Raw genomic sequence first — 14,939 nt, forward strand, 5'->3', positions numbered from 1 at the left:
TCAAATATCTCAGCCTGGAATTAGCACAAGAAAACATAGAGACAGCTTTATTTTCGAAAAAATGACGAAGAAAATATGATCTTATTCTTTTGCTATGCCACCGGACAGCACCATTTTAGAGGAATATTCATAGGTACCCAGAATTTTGTTGGAAATGCTCTCAGAATGCACCAAACTGAAAATAATTTTTCAAATTTTTCTGGGGCAGGCCCCCAGACCCCCGTTGCTAAAGTGTCGCCTTCGGCAAACACGCCAACGGGCTTCGCCCGCCGGACCCCCCCTTTCTAAATTCCTGACTACGCTACTGTCTTGCACTGCCAATATTTTGCCCCCCCATAGTTGAAGGTCTGGCGGTGCCACTGACGGGAGAGAACATTTTTAACCGCTCATATGGGTGAGAGTGATGCCATACAATCATTTGATTCATTTCTTTGTCATTTATCTATTTGAGGCATCAGTGACAGTTACAATATATTTAACTTTTTGTAGGTGGCCTATCAAAGTTTTGAACATAGATTAAGTGTGCTATAGCAATGTCAACTCTATCTGAACTGAATAAATTACGAGTTGCAGACTTACGAACAAAGCTATCAAAAGCTGGTTTATCTACTGATGGTGAGTATAAGCTAGCACTTTGATAGGGTCCATGTGCGTATGTGCGACCATTGACATAATTGCGTCCACTTCACAAGTTTGTAAATATTTTGCGATTGAATAAATTCACAGGAAGAAATTTAACGGTTTATTTATCAATAATGTTATATATCCCAACTTATATAACTTTTATCTTACTAGGCTAAGTATGTGACTTGTTTTTTGGTTTTCAAATTGCGTTTGAAACCCTTAGAACTTAACTCTAACTTTAACCCTAACCTTAAATTAACTCAAATCATAACTCTGGCAAAACTTGTGATGAAACAAGGTTTTTTGATTGCAACCATGGTAACCAACGCTGTAGAAATAGCCACTTAGCAACAAAAATTTGTTTGCTGCAGTTCATGTTTTTACGTAATGATATTTTAGTACTTAGCCACAGTTTGAAAAGAGAAAGCATTACTTTTCTCATCTGATGGAGCTGTTATTTGTGCACTATGACATGTGGCATCAACCTTGGCTTCATTTGAATTTCAGACCCATTTCTAGATTTAATGGATGTTGTAATTTATTGTCCACTATAAATAACAAAAATATGAGCATTTCCAATATAAAAAAATATACACATCTTTCATTTGAAAAACAATTTTCTTAGCACCATCTTATCCAAATCTCGACATAAAATAATGAAAACATGGTTAATGTAGACTGTGGAGCACAATTTTTATGCTCAGACAGACACATAGACAGTTAGACTTAGACACGGTCCACACTGTGGAGCCAGGCAATTAACACTATTCTGAGTGCAAGTATTTTATTTGGTGCTTGGTGGGTATTTATATTGTTTCAATATTTTATTTAGATATTTTAGTAGGTTTAATATTACTACTTATGTCCAAAACTACCATGATAGATTTTCTGTTTTTTGCCAGGACAATAGTCAGACAGTCGGGCACTATTACATTTCCTTTGTCTACTATAAGATATTCTTTAACCTACCAACCTGCAAAGTGGAAATTATATGACGATATTAAAAATAATAGTTTCAATAACCTACCAAATATTAGGTCCAGTGGTGTGTGCATCAATGAACAATACCATGCTGTCGTAACCACCAAGCGCCTGATATACACTTCACTCAGAATAGCATCTTTAGATCGCCTGGTACTACAGTGTGAAGTGAAAGTCTTACATGTATATGTGTCTGGGCCTAAAAGTCATTGGCTCTAAAATATATGATTTTGTTTAGTTAAAATGTTTACATTCATAGTTAGTTAAAATGGTTACGGCACTCACTTTTTGTTTTATTTAATGAAGGCAAGAAGCAAGATTTGGTTCATCGCTTGAAGTCCTTTGCAGATGCTCAAGGTGATTTGGTTTTTGATTTGATTTTATTTGATTATGGTGTTTCTAGACACCCGCAGTGATGGTTAATTGTGAGTAGTTGCCATTAATTTTGGTTTTATAATTTTATACGATATTTCCCACTATTGTTTCACTGCCTGAAAATTTTATTTTACGGCAGTGTTCTAACAATTCGTTTATATTCACTCACTGTTTATAGAAATATGACATAGACAATGCAGAATTTTAAATTTATTTTAACAATAAGCACTTTTTTGCCTTTTTGTTTTCAGAGAAGGAAAGAAATGAAAAAGAAGCAGAAACTCTGTCAACGAATAAACATGACTCAACAGATCAACAAGATAAGAACAATGGAGAGGTAAGATAACATAAGATAGAGGTTGCAGTTTGATGATCATTTTAAGTGCTGAGAGGAAATGAACCACTGTATTAAAGTGTTTGCTACTGTAACATTGACAATTTTATTGCTTTATTTTAGACAGAGAAGAGTCGTCTTGAACAGCTGAAGCAAGAAATACTTCAAGACAAGCAATTATTCAGGTCATCATTACTTTGACTTTAATTTTGCTTTAACAGAGGATTTTGTGGCCACACCAGCTACAGTCATTTTACGCGTTGCCGTGAGCAGTGTTTATGCACGCTGCTGGCTTTCAAGATTTTGCCACTTTTTTGTTTGCTGATCTGCTGGGCATATCACATATTATAGTAGGTAGTTCTTTTTGTTCCAGATGAGATGACTGATGTGGAAATAACACCTATATTTTCACGCTGATTTTTTTGCTTCCACATGGAATATTTTGTTACTTTTTCTCCACGTAATCGTTTAATTTTCACGTTGCTTTTGATTGCAACAGTTGCCTATTCGTTGGATTATGCTCACAAAGTGAGCAGTAACTGTATGTTGCAGACCTGCTGTTGACGAGCAGGCAAGGCGAGCTTTGAAAAATAAAAAGAAAAGAGAGAAGAAAAAAAGACGAAAAGCTGCCATGCTGAGTGAACATCCACAGCCTAAACTGACACAAAATCCTGAAGGCGACCCTGTTGATGTGGAGTAAGTATGCAGACGAGATGTGTTTGCTATACTTGTGTTGTGTTTTTGTATCTTTGTTTGTTTGAATTGTTTCTTACCAGTGACGTCTTTCACAAGTAACCAAAGAGTATCTGTAGGACAGAGATCAATGGAAACGATTTCCTTTGCAATATCTTTTTTAAAAAAAAATTCTTGTAAAATGATTGGCAGCCACATAGTATGCATGGCTGTGTTTTTCGATGTGAAAAGGGCAACTTTTATACTTTTATTGGTTGAATTCATGCTGGATTTTATCGATCGGAACGCTTTTCAGTTACGTAACCGTGGATCCGGACTTCAACGACCCACAACTCTTCATGTTCAAAAAGATATTCCAAGCATTCCAGATTGCGGATGAGGTACGACTTCCAGAATGCAAGATTTACACGCGCACTGTGTATTTTTCTTTGTACCCTTTTTAATTTTCTTTGTATTTTTCTAACTAACAAAATTAATCATTTTTATATTGATTTAATGTATTTAAATGTTGGTTCAATGCAAAAAAGGCAAATTTTGCTACTTCGTACTGCACTTTTCTTAACAAACATTTTTTCATTTTTCCATTATTTTAACTTTAAAAGGTTGAAAAGGCAAAGCCAGACCGAGCAGCCGAACAGCTTTCCTCAATGAAAAGCAAAGAGAAGGTCGTTGAAAAGGTGAAAGCGTTCGGGGAAGTCAGCAGCGATGAAGACGAAGAGGTATTTATATCCCGCATGAATTAAAAAGCTAATCTTTAACCACGAGACATTATTTTCGTGTGCTGTTTTTAGTAAATCATTTAGAAGGTTGAAAAAATTCACTGGTTATGTAGTACCTTTAAGAAGATTGTGTGGTATCAAAAGTAATATTTAGTTATTCTGTAATTTTTATGGTAACAGAGATAAAATTAATTGTAATGTAAGATTGCAAAAAATTAATCGACTTTCATTGTCCCGCACAATTTTTTTGCATTTGACCTGGTCACTATGGTTACAATAGAAGTGGTTATGTGGATCTACTCAAAATACTTGACCTTCTGCAGTACACATTGAGCGTGATATAAACAAATTCATAATATAACATTTGCATTGCATATTGTACTACGTTTAAGTTTTTTCATGACACAATGTCAATAAGCGCAACACGCAATGTCATCTTTTCTCTGTCCGCATTTACCGCCCATGTAACGATGCCTTTTTTGCATACGCAGGACACCACCGACAACAAAGATAAGATTTCAAAGAAGAAACTTCGACGTATGAACCGGCTCAGCGTGGCAGAGCTCAAGCAACTCGTGTTGCGCCCCGATCTCGTCGAAATGCATGACGTCACAGCCCAAGACCCGCGCCTGCTTGTCCACTTGAAGGCGACGCGCAACTCCGTGAGCGTGCCTCGGCATTGGTGTTTCAAGCGCAAATACTTGCAGGGAAAACGCGGCTTCGAGAAACTTCCATTCGAACTCCCGGAGTGCATCAAAAACACGGGGATCATGGAGATGAGACAGGCTCTCCAGGAGAAAGTAACGAATACTTCTTGTTTATTGTAAGATTGTTTATGGAAATGTAGTTTGCCATAAAAATCTTCGTCTATAACATTGAGTATGAGTATAATCGTATGAGTAATCGTATGAGTATATGATTTAAGTAATCGTAATGTAAGTAATCGTATGAGTATAAGATTTTTGTAATTTTTATCTCGTTATGACAGCAGTTAAATGATGTAGATATATCTGTGGAAACCATCCGCATGACATGGGCGGTTGATAATGATTCAAAAGATTGATGAGATGCCCGTATCGTATTTTATCATCATCATGAGAATGATATGCTGAAATTGCGTTCGTTTTTGTAACTTAAATAGATTTAGCCCCATGCCAGAACATAACAGCTCGAAATCCACCATGGCAACACTTAGTATTGTAGCAATATATCAATAATGGCGAATGGAGCAAACAAAGCGCAGTTTTCCGCGTCATGTTCTCTGGCTGGTTAAACTACTTGTGTTTCCTATTTAAAACTTTTACAATATTTAGGAAGACCAGCGGACGCTCAAGTCTAAAATGCGGGAAAAGGTGAGACCGAAGATGGGAAAGATAGATATTGACTACCAGAAGTTGCACGACGCCTTTTTCCGCTACCAAACCAAGCCAAAGATGACTTTTCATGGCGATCTTTATTATGAAGGAAAGGAGTTTGAAACAAGGTTGAAGGAAAAGAAGCCTGGGAACCTCTCCGATGATTTGCGTGTGGCATTGGGCATGCCACTTGGAGAGGTGATGCATTTATTGAAGTCTTTTTTAGAAAGTTTAGACGGACGGTTTCACGCAATATCAGATAATAAGCTATTCACAAATGCCATGTTGTTTATCGGTGGACATCCATCGTGCTTGTATGTAGAATTTAAGTGTGGGACTCTTCTTCATTTGATTTCTGTGAGACTTCTTTTAATCGAACATTCAATATGAAATGATTGGGAATCTCACAATCACGATTTGCCTTCATATTTTTGATGACGTTTTGATCCATTCTCAGGATGCTATAAAAATCCCACCCCCCTGGCTGATAGCCATGCAAAGATATGGCCCTCCACCTTCGTATCCAAACCTGAAAATAGCTGGACTCAACTGCCCCATCCCAGAAAGCTGTTCGTTTGGTTACCACGCTGGTGGCTGGGGGAAACCACCTGTTGACGAACATGGACGACCGCTGTATGGGGATGTGTTTGGGACCCAGTCAGCAGAGTTTGCAGATCAAGAAGAAGGTAACCCAGACAGCAAAATCCGTCGTTTTTACATTAATTCCACGTCCGCAGACGTGGAATCAATGTAAAAATGACGGATTTTGCTATCTGGGAAGTGAGTTCTTTTTACGGATTATCTTCAATTGCAATCAGCATCTATGTCTTTGGCGTCAAAGGATGTTGCTCTGAGAATCATACACATTTCCTCCTCGCACTCACAATGAGATGTGCTTGTAGATGATGACGTGGATCGAACTCCGTGGGGTGATCTCGAATCAGAGAGTGAAGACGAATCATCGGAGGAGGAAGAAAGTGATGAAGCTCCGGATGTTGGTGGCTTCATGACCCCCGCAGAAAGCGGAATGGTGACTCCGAGTGGTATATCCACTGTTCCAACCGGAATGGAGACTCCGGACATGATAGAGTTGAGGAAGCGGAAGATTGAAGATGCAATGGAGGGGTATGTTTGCAACTTGAATACTTAATGACTTGTTGGCAAACTGCTTGAAACTTGCCTGACACTTGAAAGTTGAGATTTCATTCGCGTGATGCTGGAAAGTTGTTCGCTTGAAAGTACGTCTAGTATATTTCAATCCCGACGTTTACAAACATTGTTATGTTGTGCAGTGGGGACACACCTCAACTTTTCCAAGTTCTTCCCGAGAAGGCACCAGCAGGTGGGGTTGGGAGAACCATGATGGGATCGGCGCACGTCTATGACGTCAACACGGTTGGTGGTTTTTTGTCGTTATGAAGTACTCGCAATCTAAGCTTGCATGATTTTTAGATTTCAGCAAGTAAATTATAGAAGATTTAGCTCAAAATTAAGGTGTGAATTAAACCATGTTTAAACAATAGGCTGATGTGCTGTGTTTTGAAACTTAATTGAAGTTTAGATTTATTCACTCATTTACCGGAGGACAAAGATGTTCGCACAAGCTTGATCCTATTCTTGCAACAACATAACCTGCTGCATCTGTTTCATCAGGCACGTCGTGGACCCACGGATGGAGATGGAGTGGAGGTTGCACTTAACCCGGAGGAGCTGGAACTGGACACGGTTGCCATGGCAGCAAAATACGAAGCGCGTGTCCGAGAACAAGAAATGGTGGAAAAAGAGGATTTCAGCGACATGGTGGCAGAACACGCCGCTAAACAAAAGGTTAGCTCTGTCTTTGAACAAGAATTTTACTCTGTGTTTAATATTGCGTCAAATGACATCATCTATATGATTGTTTGCAGAAAAAGCGCAAGGCACAAACACAAGACACTAGCAGAACCGCGAAGAAATACAAAGAATTCAAATTTTGATTCTTTCTGCGATTTCTCTTCTATTTTGTGGACAACTGTTTTGTTCATTCCCACCACCTGATTGGTCCCGCGGCAGTCGGTCGTCGGATTGCGTTGTTGTCGTCTGCCATTTCTAGAACCATGTTATGCTGCTGTCATATGTTTACGTAATCGCGACGCCAAGTTGGCTGGGCTTGGATTAGCTTTAATCTTGAAAGTTGTCATTAAACTTGTTATGGAGATGGTGGACCATCGCCGATGGAAAACCATATCCCTATGGAAAACTATTGTAAAGTTTTTTGTTGCAAAGCGAAGCGAATTCATTCCAAAAAACTGAATAGACTGACGTCATCTCAAGAGCGATTGGTTAGAGTTGCAACTGCCTGCGAATGTCTTGCTCAATGATTTTCTGCTAGCGCATACCTGTTCAATCTTAAATCTAGTTAACGCGGAAGCTCATCCGTGTGTTGCAACATGCAATTCATTCTTATAACGTCAATCTAAGGTCTGTTCAAAATTCAATGCTATGTTTTCACGATACGTAGCTTTGCTGAGGTTATTTCAAGACATCACATATCTTTCGTCAAATGCGTTGGACCCTCTGAAAAATGTCAGTTTGACAGTCGACACCCATGGCCACACTCAGTTTAAATTTGTTTTGCCCAGAAGGCTCGGATAGGCGACGAACAAAACTTCCTAAACGGACGATTTGCTTCATCCATGAACTATCTGCAGTTGGTGTATCAAACCATCAGGGTAGTATGCACCTGCAGCATATCTGAGCAAGATTTAAGTCATTAGGCTACCGTATGCAACTTTTTTTTTTGATAACTCGCACAAAATGTGACTTAAGTGGTAGGCTAACTCAGTAATAACTACAACTCAGGTCTTCAATTTTTGGTTCTCGCCAACAGATTATTGTTGGTGCATAAGGAAAAAGTTAGCCGACGGATAACAAGTTCGGTAAAAACGGTTGTAGGCTTTTTCCAGCAGGGTTATATAGCAACTGCTGACGCTCATTTATTAGGCCTCACGCTGTTTCGGATGTATCTCTGTTTGGATGGCTAGTAATATTATTCTCTTTCCCCCTATGATGACCGTTGTGACAATTCCCCAACAGTGTCAGATGGTAGCCACTTTAACAAGTCGAAATTCTGCCACTGCGAATGACTACAATGCAACCGCCAACCAATCGGAACATGTTATAAGAGGCTACCGTCCAATTGTGACCCTTCTAGCACTCATCCAGAGAGTTAATGATATACTTGTTTTGAACTTTATTTGGCAATTACAGAAGAAAAACCATGTTCGATTCCCACCAAATAGCAGTGGTGGGAATCGAACCCACGTCAATGAAATGACTACTTTCTAGCCCTAACCCCTAAGCCAACCAGCTGACAAAAAATCCATCACTTAATTTGCTTTCTATCATCTTCTTTTCGCCATTTTTTACGTCACTTAAACCGTAGCTTATGATTGGTTGGTGGTTTCATTCTAGTCAAGTTTAGTGGCAGAATTTCGACTTGTTAAAGTGGCTACCGTGTCAGATAGTCTACATTAATAGTCCTTATAAGTGTCCCGAATTCGACCTACAACAGTGGAACCAGAGTTGCTCAGGTATACGACGTTATTTTCTTGCTTTTTACAACCCTCATATCGTTAGGATGGTTATGACAACCTAATATTACCAAGTATGATCCCTAAAATTGAATTCCTTCATTCTGCAAGAATGCTCTTGTGGCACATTTCTAACTTGGAAAATGTTTATTTTTTTTAATCTGATTCTAGACCGAAGGCTACAAACTGATGATCAAGAACAACCCTACAAGGTTAACAACAAACAAATAAACGACTTTTATTTACAATTTTACAAACAATAAACTTCATCACTCCGATGGATTCTGGATGACAATCAGCAGATATTCTTTGTCTGAAAACAAAAAACAGTCTCAGTAAATCATATTCATATATTAACATGCCGACGCGCCATAATTTGATAAGGTGAAAGCGCAAGGTGAAAACGTGCTCAAGACGGCAAAAACAAGTTTCATGCGAACCCACGAAAATACTTCGAAATTGAACCTCTACCAAACATAAAAGCAGTCACCGGCCAGGGCCGTTCAGAGGATAATTCTGGCACTGCACTCTGCTTCTATTTTAAGCAGAACAGTCAGAAATCCCCCGAAGACTTTAAATCTTTGTACATTGTTGAAAACAAATTCTTTGCAGATTTCATTTACACTTAGTTTTTCCAAATACACTTGATGGGCATGGCAATGGAATAGAGTCTTAAAGCAGTCATTGTGCTTCGGAGCCATGTTTATAAGCGGCGTAGCGAGCTAAACGATCTTTCAGCTTCTGCAAAAGGGCCATTGACCAATAGCAATCTTACAAGTTTTTCCACACTGGCATACAACTCTTTGACAATAGGTTGAAGTCCCATTAACTTGTTTCACTTCCATCAGAAATTTGGGCGATAAAAGCTATTTCCGCAAAAAAAAGCAGCAGAGTTACAACGATTCAACGCCGAAAGACATTGAAACAGTGCAACTGTAATGGGTTTCGTTCGTGATAAAAGCGAAGTTAAACAGTTTGTAGCAGTGAGGAATTATGACGTCATACATTGTGATGCGTATATTTTTGACAAGAGACATTGTCTTGCGAGTCGGAATTTCCAAGCAAAAAACTCAAAAATAGTGCAAAAAAATAAAACACTTAAGTAAAAAAAATATTAAAAATTAAATTTTATCTCTACATTAGGGGGGGGAATTTTGCAATATTAGTTACCCCCCACTCAAATTGGTGGGGGTAATCTCCACCCGGCTCCCCTCTAACGGAGTCCATGCTTCTGCAATTTTATAGCAATTTAAAAAAAACAAACAAATATACGGTATATAACTACACAATATACATCTTGTTTTACTCAGCCAAAACATCCACATACCCGGCGCGACCATAATTTCGTGTTTCTTGGAACGCAATCTGAGGAACGTGAGGTCATTTTGTGGGTCGATGTCACGCACTGTGCTTCTGGCTTTCATAGTCAGCTGGTGAATGAGGCCAGCGTATTGGACAGTGGTCGAGTTATCCAGAGTCGTACGAATCGGGATGCCTTGGTTAATTCAAATTCAAAAGCTTTACTATTAGGGAGATAACATTCCCATGCCATCAGCAAAGGAGATCAACCGACCTGCCCGGGTACGACTGAATCGCTTCCGCACACGCATTGGGCGTTTCGGATCCATGATACACAAATGAGGCCTATCTGTATCCAGTGATAGGCATTATCGGCGATAATTTACCGGCGATAAATTTTTATCGCTTATCGTTATCGCTCAATTATTTTTTCAGTTATCGTTTATCGTTATCGCCAAAGGCAATATTTGATTATCGCCGATACATTTTATTTCGGATCAACACACAAGTGGAAAAACCATAAAAAGTAATATTTTTACTAGCCACCTAGTTAATGAAACTAAAATTGAAACCAGTTCTTCTTCAGTGCCTGAAGTGTGTGTGCACAGGTCGTTGTCAGGGGAGGGGGCACGCCCCCCTGCAGCGACGGCCTTGACAACACAATAATTTTTAGAGTTGCAAATTGCAATGCAATGAAATGCATGCAACAATTCTCTTGTTGTTTTGCTGCAATCGGCAATCGTGAGTGAATTTTACAATTAAAATGTAAGCGCAACTCTGCAGCATCGTGCATTTTAGCGCACTTTTCAAGATCAAGACTCTGGAGAGTGGGATTTTATTGCATAGGCTTAGATTAGGGGCGTAGCAAGTTAAAAGTTGTTCCTGTTTAAAGTTAAAGAAAATTAGCCATGCAGTAAGCATGAAGTAAATAGGCTATGTATGACCGTCGAGAAAAGATGCAAGAACAATACAGCATGCCTATAGTTCAGTGCTCTCGCCAGAGCGAAAAAAGTAGGGAGGGGGGCACCTGCCAAAAGTGAGAGAGCACCAAAATGTTAACCTAATGAACAAGTCATAAAAAAGCCGGTCACATAATAAACGCCATAAGTTTTCGTGGGGCAACAATATTATAAATGCGGAATGGTAATTTTGCAAATCAAAGTTAACAAATAACTAATCAACATAATAAGAAATCGATTTATAAGGAGAGGCCACAGAGACAAAAAACGTAACAAATAATAACCTAGTGAATTTGAATGAAAAATCATTTAAAATTCAGCCAGAGAACTCGGGAAGTGCTGCAAACTCACTTAGTGGAATCCGAGGATCGGAAGCTCAGGGAGTTTATCAGAGAGTTTTTGGCATTAAATGGCTAATTTTAACATTGAAAAATCCGATATTGTTGTTCCGATATAAATTTCGTTTGATTTTGCGTTTTTTGGAATTTTTTTAATTATTGCTCACTTTGCTGTAAACAGCCCTTGAAGCAGAAAGCAAAATACAAAGTTTGGAATTTTTTATGGTATTTTCATTTAATTTAATTATTTTGCCTACTGCACGTAAGCGGCAGTGTAACTCAATTGATAAAAGCATCCAACTGGTATCTGAAGGTATACTTATAAGCACGGCGGTTACCTCAGTGGTTTGATTCTGGACCAAGAGGTTGAACATTCGATACCCACTGCCGCTGTTGCGATTCTATTCATGCATAACTTACAAAAAGTTTTGTCCCTTTACAGTAGCCTATATTATGTTCGATTTTTTGTCATGTTGATGAAAACAGTTCGTGCTGCATGGGATGGGGCAGCGCTAATCAAGAAAAAAAAAATTATCGTTATCGGACATTATCGGCGATAATTTTATCGTTTATCGTTATCGCTTAACTCTTTTTTGATTTATCGTTTATCGTTATCGCTTAACTTTTTTTAATTTATCGTTTATCGTTATCGCTTTAGGCATTTTTCGTTTATCGATTATCGTTATCGCTTAACTGAAAAATGAGTTATCGCGCCCAACACTGTCTGTATCATGCAACTGTAGTGCAGAAGAGCAAACCGCAGACGACATGAAGTCATTTGCGGCAAAAGTTGATGAGTCACATTTTAGCATTTTGAGAAAACGACGTTTGAAGTTTTCAAACCTATGCTAAAAAATTTCAACATTAAAATATTTTACTAAGGGTAGGCCTATGTCAGTTTCACGTCACAGGTTATTGATATATACATTTTAGGTATGTACGTGTTAAGTTACTAGATTCTGTAGTTTTTCTGTAGAGGGTGAACAGAAAGTCCTTGGACCAACTTATAAACATGTTAATAGAAAATAAATAAAATTTCATCAAAAAAGTATCACAATGTGAGCTTACAATACTAAGGATAAATTTATTTATTTTTAATGTGGCCGAACCTTCACTTAGATAACTCTCTCAATTCTTTGTCGGAAGTTTTCGACCGAGGTACGTAGCTCATCCTGGGGTATTTTGGCACATTCCCGCAGGAGTGATTGCTTCATGTATATCATGCAATAAAGCAACTGTCAAAAATCACTTACCTTCACTGTTAACCACAATGATTCCAATCACTCCTTTGTGGCTCTGAATTCGCTTGATGGTTTCTTCAACTTCAGACTAAAAATACATATATAATTTCGTTTTGAATTTCCAAACAGCAGAAAAAATACAAGCCCTAAGATCAATATTTGAGACCTGAAAGTCTTCGACCATGTATAGATAATAACCCTAATTACCAAGACCCTTACCCATAAAAAAAATATTGTTTCTTCCGTAAAAAAATGGTTTAACTATTTCAAAAAAACCTAAGTTATATAATACAAAGTATAAGTCTTTTTTATACATTACATATTATACTTTTGTATACATACAACTCTATTATACTAGTAAATTGAATCACTATTATCACTTAATTATCAGAGTATTATTAACTATCAGACCTTTATAGCATGTTTCACCCTTTGCAGGATTGTCAGAAGGTGATTATATATGAAGGTATTGGTGAACCAAAACCATTAAAAGGTGATCTCTATAATTAGTGCAAACCTTTTCTTTTGCCAATGTAAGGGTTTGAAATGGGGATAAATTAACTTTCTGGCAGTAAATATAATCTCTTAAGACAAATTTCATACAGTCAAAACAAGAAATCACAAGACAAAACAAGACTGTGTCATTTGTCAAGGAGTAAATGAAAGAAAAGATGTTGAAAGTTTTGGGCAAGTCTAATGAGGCCTTTCATACTCAGTCAGGTGATGCGAGTACAGAAAGGCAAACAACTTTGAGAACAGCAAGACAATTTTTTAATTTTGCTTTGAAGGTTTGAAAAAATGAAAAAAAAGATTTAACTTTAATAAAAACTCTTCTGTTTCATTGTCAGTAGGATTAAATCCAATGTTGATCGAGTCGTTGTGCAATGTGCATACCATCATTTAATGGCCTATTGTCCAGTGAGATCCAAACTCAAGATGCTTCCTAATGTAAGTTATGATACTACAGTAACAGCACATGTGTTCTTAGTTACGCAGTTATTGTCCAAAAAAGATAATGAAGCTTTGAGCCTGGCCTTGACCCTGCAAGACTCTCTTTGAAACAGATAGTGCAGCAAGCTTGTTCAGAAGGTCATTGATGGCTCGCAAAGAGTGATGTACATATGTTGTTGGCCAAATAAATCTACCACATGATCAAGAATCGTGGCAAACTACGCTGAAGGTAATCCCAGATTATCAACTTTTATAAACATCTGGCTTAATTAATCTGACAAATATACAAAATGTTAATCAATTTTACCTTATTATGCTGCAAAGTATTCTTACATATTCAGTACTCACCATGTTGGTAGTTTCTTATATCTTTAGTTATACACTAATAACAAATAAATCTGTGAAAATAACAATCAAGTGCACAAATCAGATGTGTAGATGCATTTCAACTAAAAAATTCTAGTGGCATTGCCGCAAAAGTTTTTTTTTCCCTAAAAGTTACAGTTTTGAAATTGTTGAAATTTTAATAGAATTATGTATAACATGGCAAATAAAAAATCAATACAACACTAATCTGACAGTCTTAAAACTTTACAATTAATAAATAATTTAAACTTACAATAGATTAAATTTAATACAAAGTCATATTCATAGTGTTGTAAATTCAACTAATTTTAAACTGATCTACTAATATTTTCAATTTTTTAGTGTATACATGCAATTATTGATGATAGCAGTGGCCGAGTGGTTAGCGCGTTGGGCTCGCAGTCGAGAGCCTGCATGTTCGACTCCAGCCACCCGTACGGCGCATATGCTGTTGTTTCTCTGGGCAAGAAACTTTACGATAATTGCCTCTACCCAGTGATCGATTTTGAGTAATGGGTAGTTGTACCAAATTTAAGTCATAAGTAGAGTAGACAATCGGAAACAGACATTGCACTCATTACAGTCGGCTGCAGCGTGGGTCAGGTGTACGTCGGAAGGCGTACACCGATGCATAGCGCTCAAGTCCGCTTTCCCGCAATGCAGGATAAAGATAATAATAAAAACAAACAATATACTTATTGAATTTGTTATGAAACCTAAACCAAAAAAGTGTGCACAACTATTTGCAAAAAATTTGCATGTTATCGAAAGTAGCCTGTAAGGTTTTGAGTATAACATAGTTTTGAAGATTATAATGGAAAATTGCCTGAACTCAAGTAAATTTAAGTAGATTATTTCAAGAATAAATTGTAGCATTTGCAAACAAAGTGCTCAATGCAGCTAGCAAAGCTAATACAATTATAGAAAAACTAAGCTGACTAAGTTAAGCACTTTCTCAGGTTTCATGCTAGGTAGCCTAGCAGTCACCAGGCGCGGGTCTGCTACTATTCGGTGAGTCCGATTCGGTGAGCCCGATTCGGTGAGTCCAATTCGGTGAGTTCCTAACCTCTAACCCTAAAACGGCAATGATAATTAGGCTACGGTACCCGATAATTAAAAAAAAAAATTGAAA

At 37.8% G+C, this 14,939-nt stretch overlaps 2 protein-coding genes across 2 annotated transcripts; one reads left to right on the plus strand and one right to left on the minus strand.

The window, feature by feature from the left end:
• The first annotated feature begins 487 nt into the window (after window positions 1–487).
• LOC145770925 (splicing factor 3B subunit 2-like) lies at window positions 488–7,320 on the plus strand. The gene is made up of 14 exons (XM_082582670.1): window positions 488–615; window positions 1,912–1,962; window positions 2,232–2,317; window positions 2,438–2,499; window positions 2,867–3,010; window positions 3,303–3,387; window positions 3,610–3,726; window positions 4,218–4,526; window positions 5,040–5,279; window positions 5,539–5,767; window positions 5,984–6,206; window positions 6,374–6,476; window positions 6,735–6,908; window positions 6,989–7,320. The coding sequence occupies exons 1-14, from the start codon at window positions 534–536 to the stop codon at window positions 7,055–7,057; spliced, it is 1,974 nt and encodes a 657-aa protein (XP_082438796.1). The 5' UTR covers window positions 488–533; the 3' UTR covers window positions 7,058–7,320.
• A 1,557-nt stretch (window positions 7,321–8,877) lies between these two features.
• Window positions 8,878–13,927, minus strand: LOC145770935 (dynein light chain roadblock-type 2). The gene is made up of 4 exons (XM_082582680.1): window positions 13,790–13,927; window positions 12,503–12,578; window positions 9,981–10,148; window positions 8,878–8,966 (listed from the first exon to the last, which is right to left on the minus strand). The coding sequence occupies exons 1-4, from the start codon at window positions 13,790–13,792 to the stop codon at window positions 8,923–8,925; spliced, it is 291 nt and encodes a 96-aa protein (XP_082438806.1). The 5' UTR covers window positions 13,793–13,927; the 3' UTR covers window positions 8,878–8,922.
• Between the last annotated feature and the right edge of the window lie 1,012 nt (window positions 13,928–14,939).

This window comes from Aplidium turbinatum, chromosome 1 (genome assembly GCF_918807975.1).
Source record: "Aplidium turbinatum chromosome 1, kaAplTurb1.1, whole genome shotgun sequence".
NCBI lineage: Eukaryota > Metazoa > Chordata > Ascidiacea > Aplousobranchia > Polyclinidae > Aplidium > Aplidium turbinatum.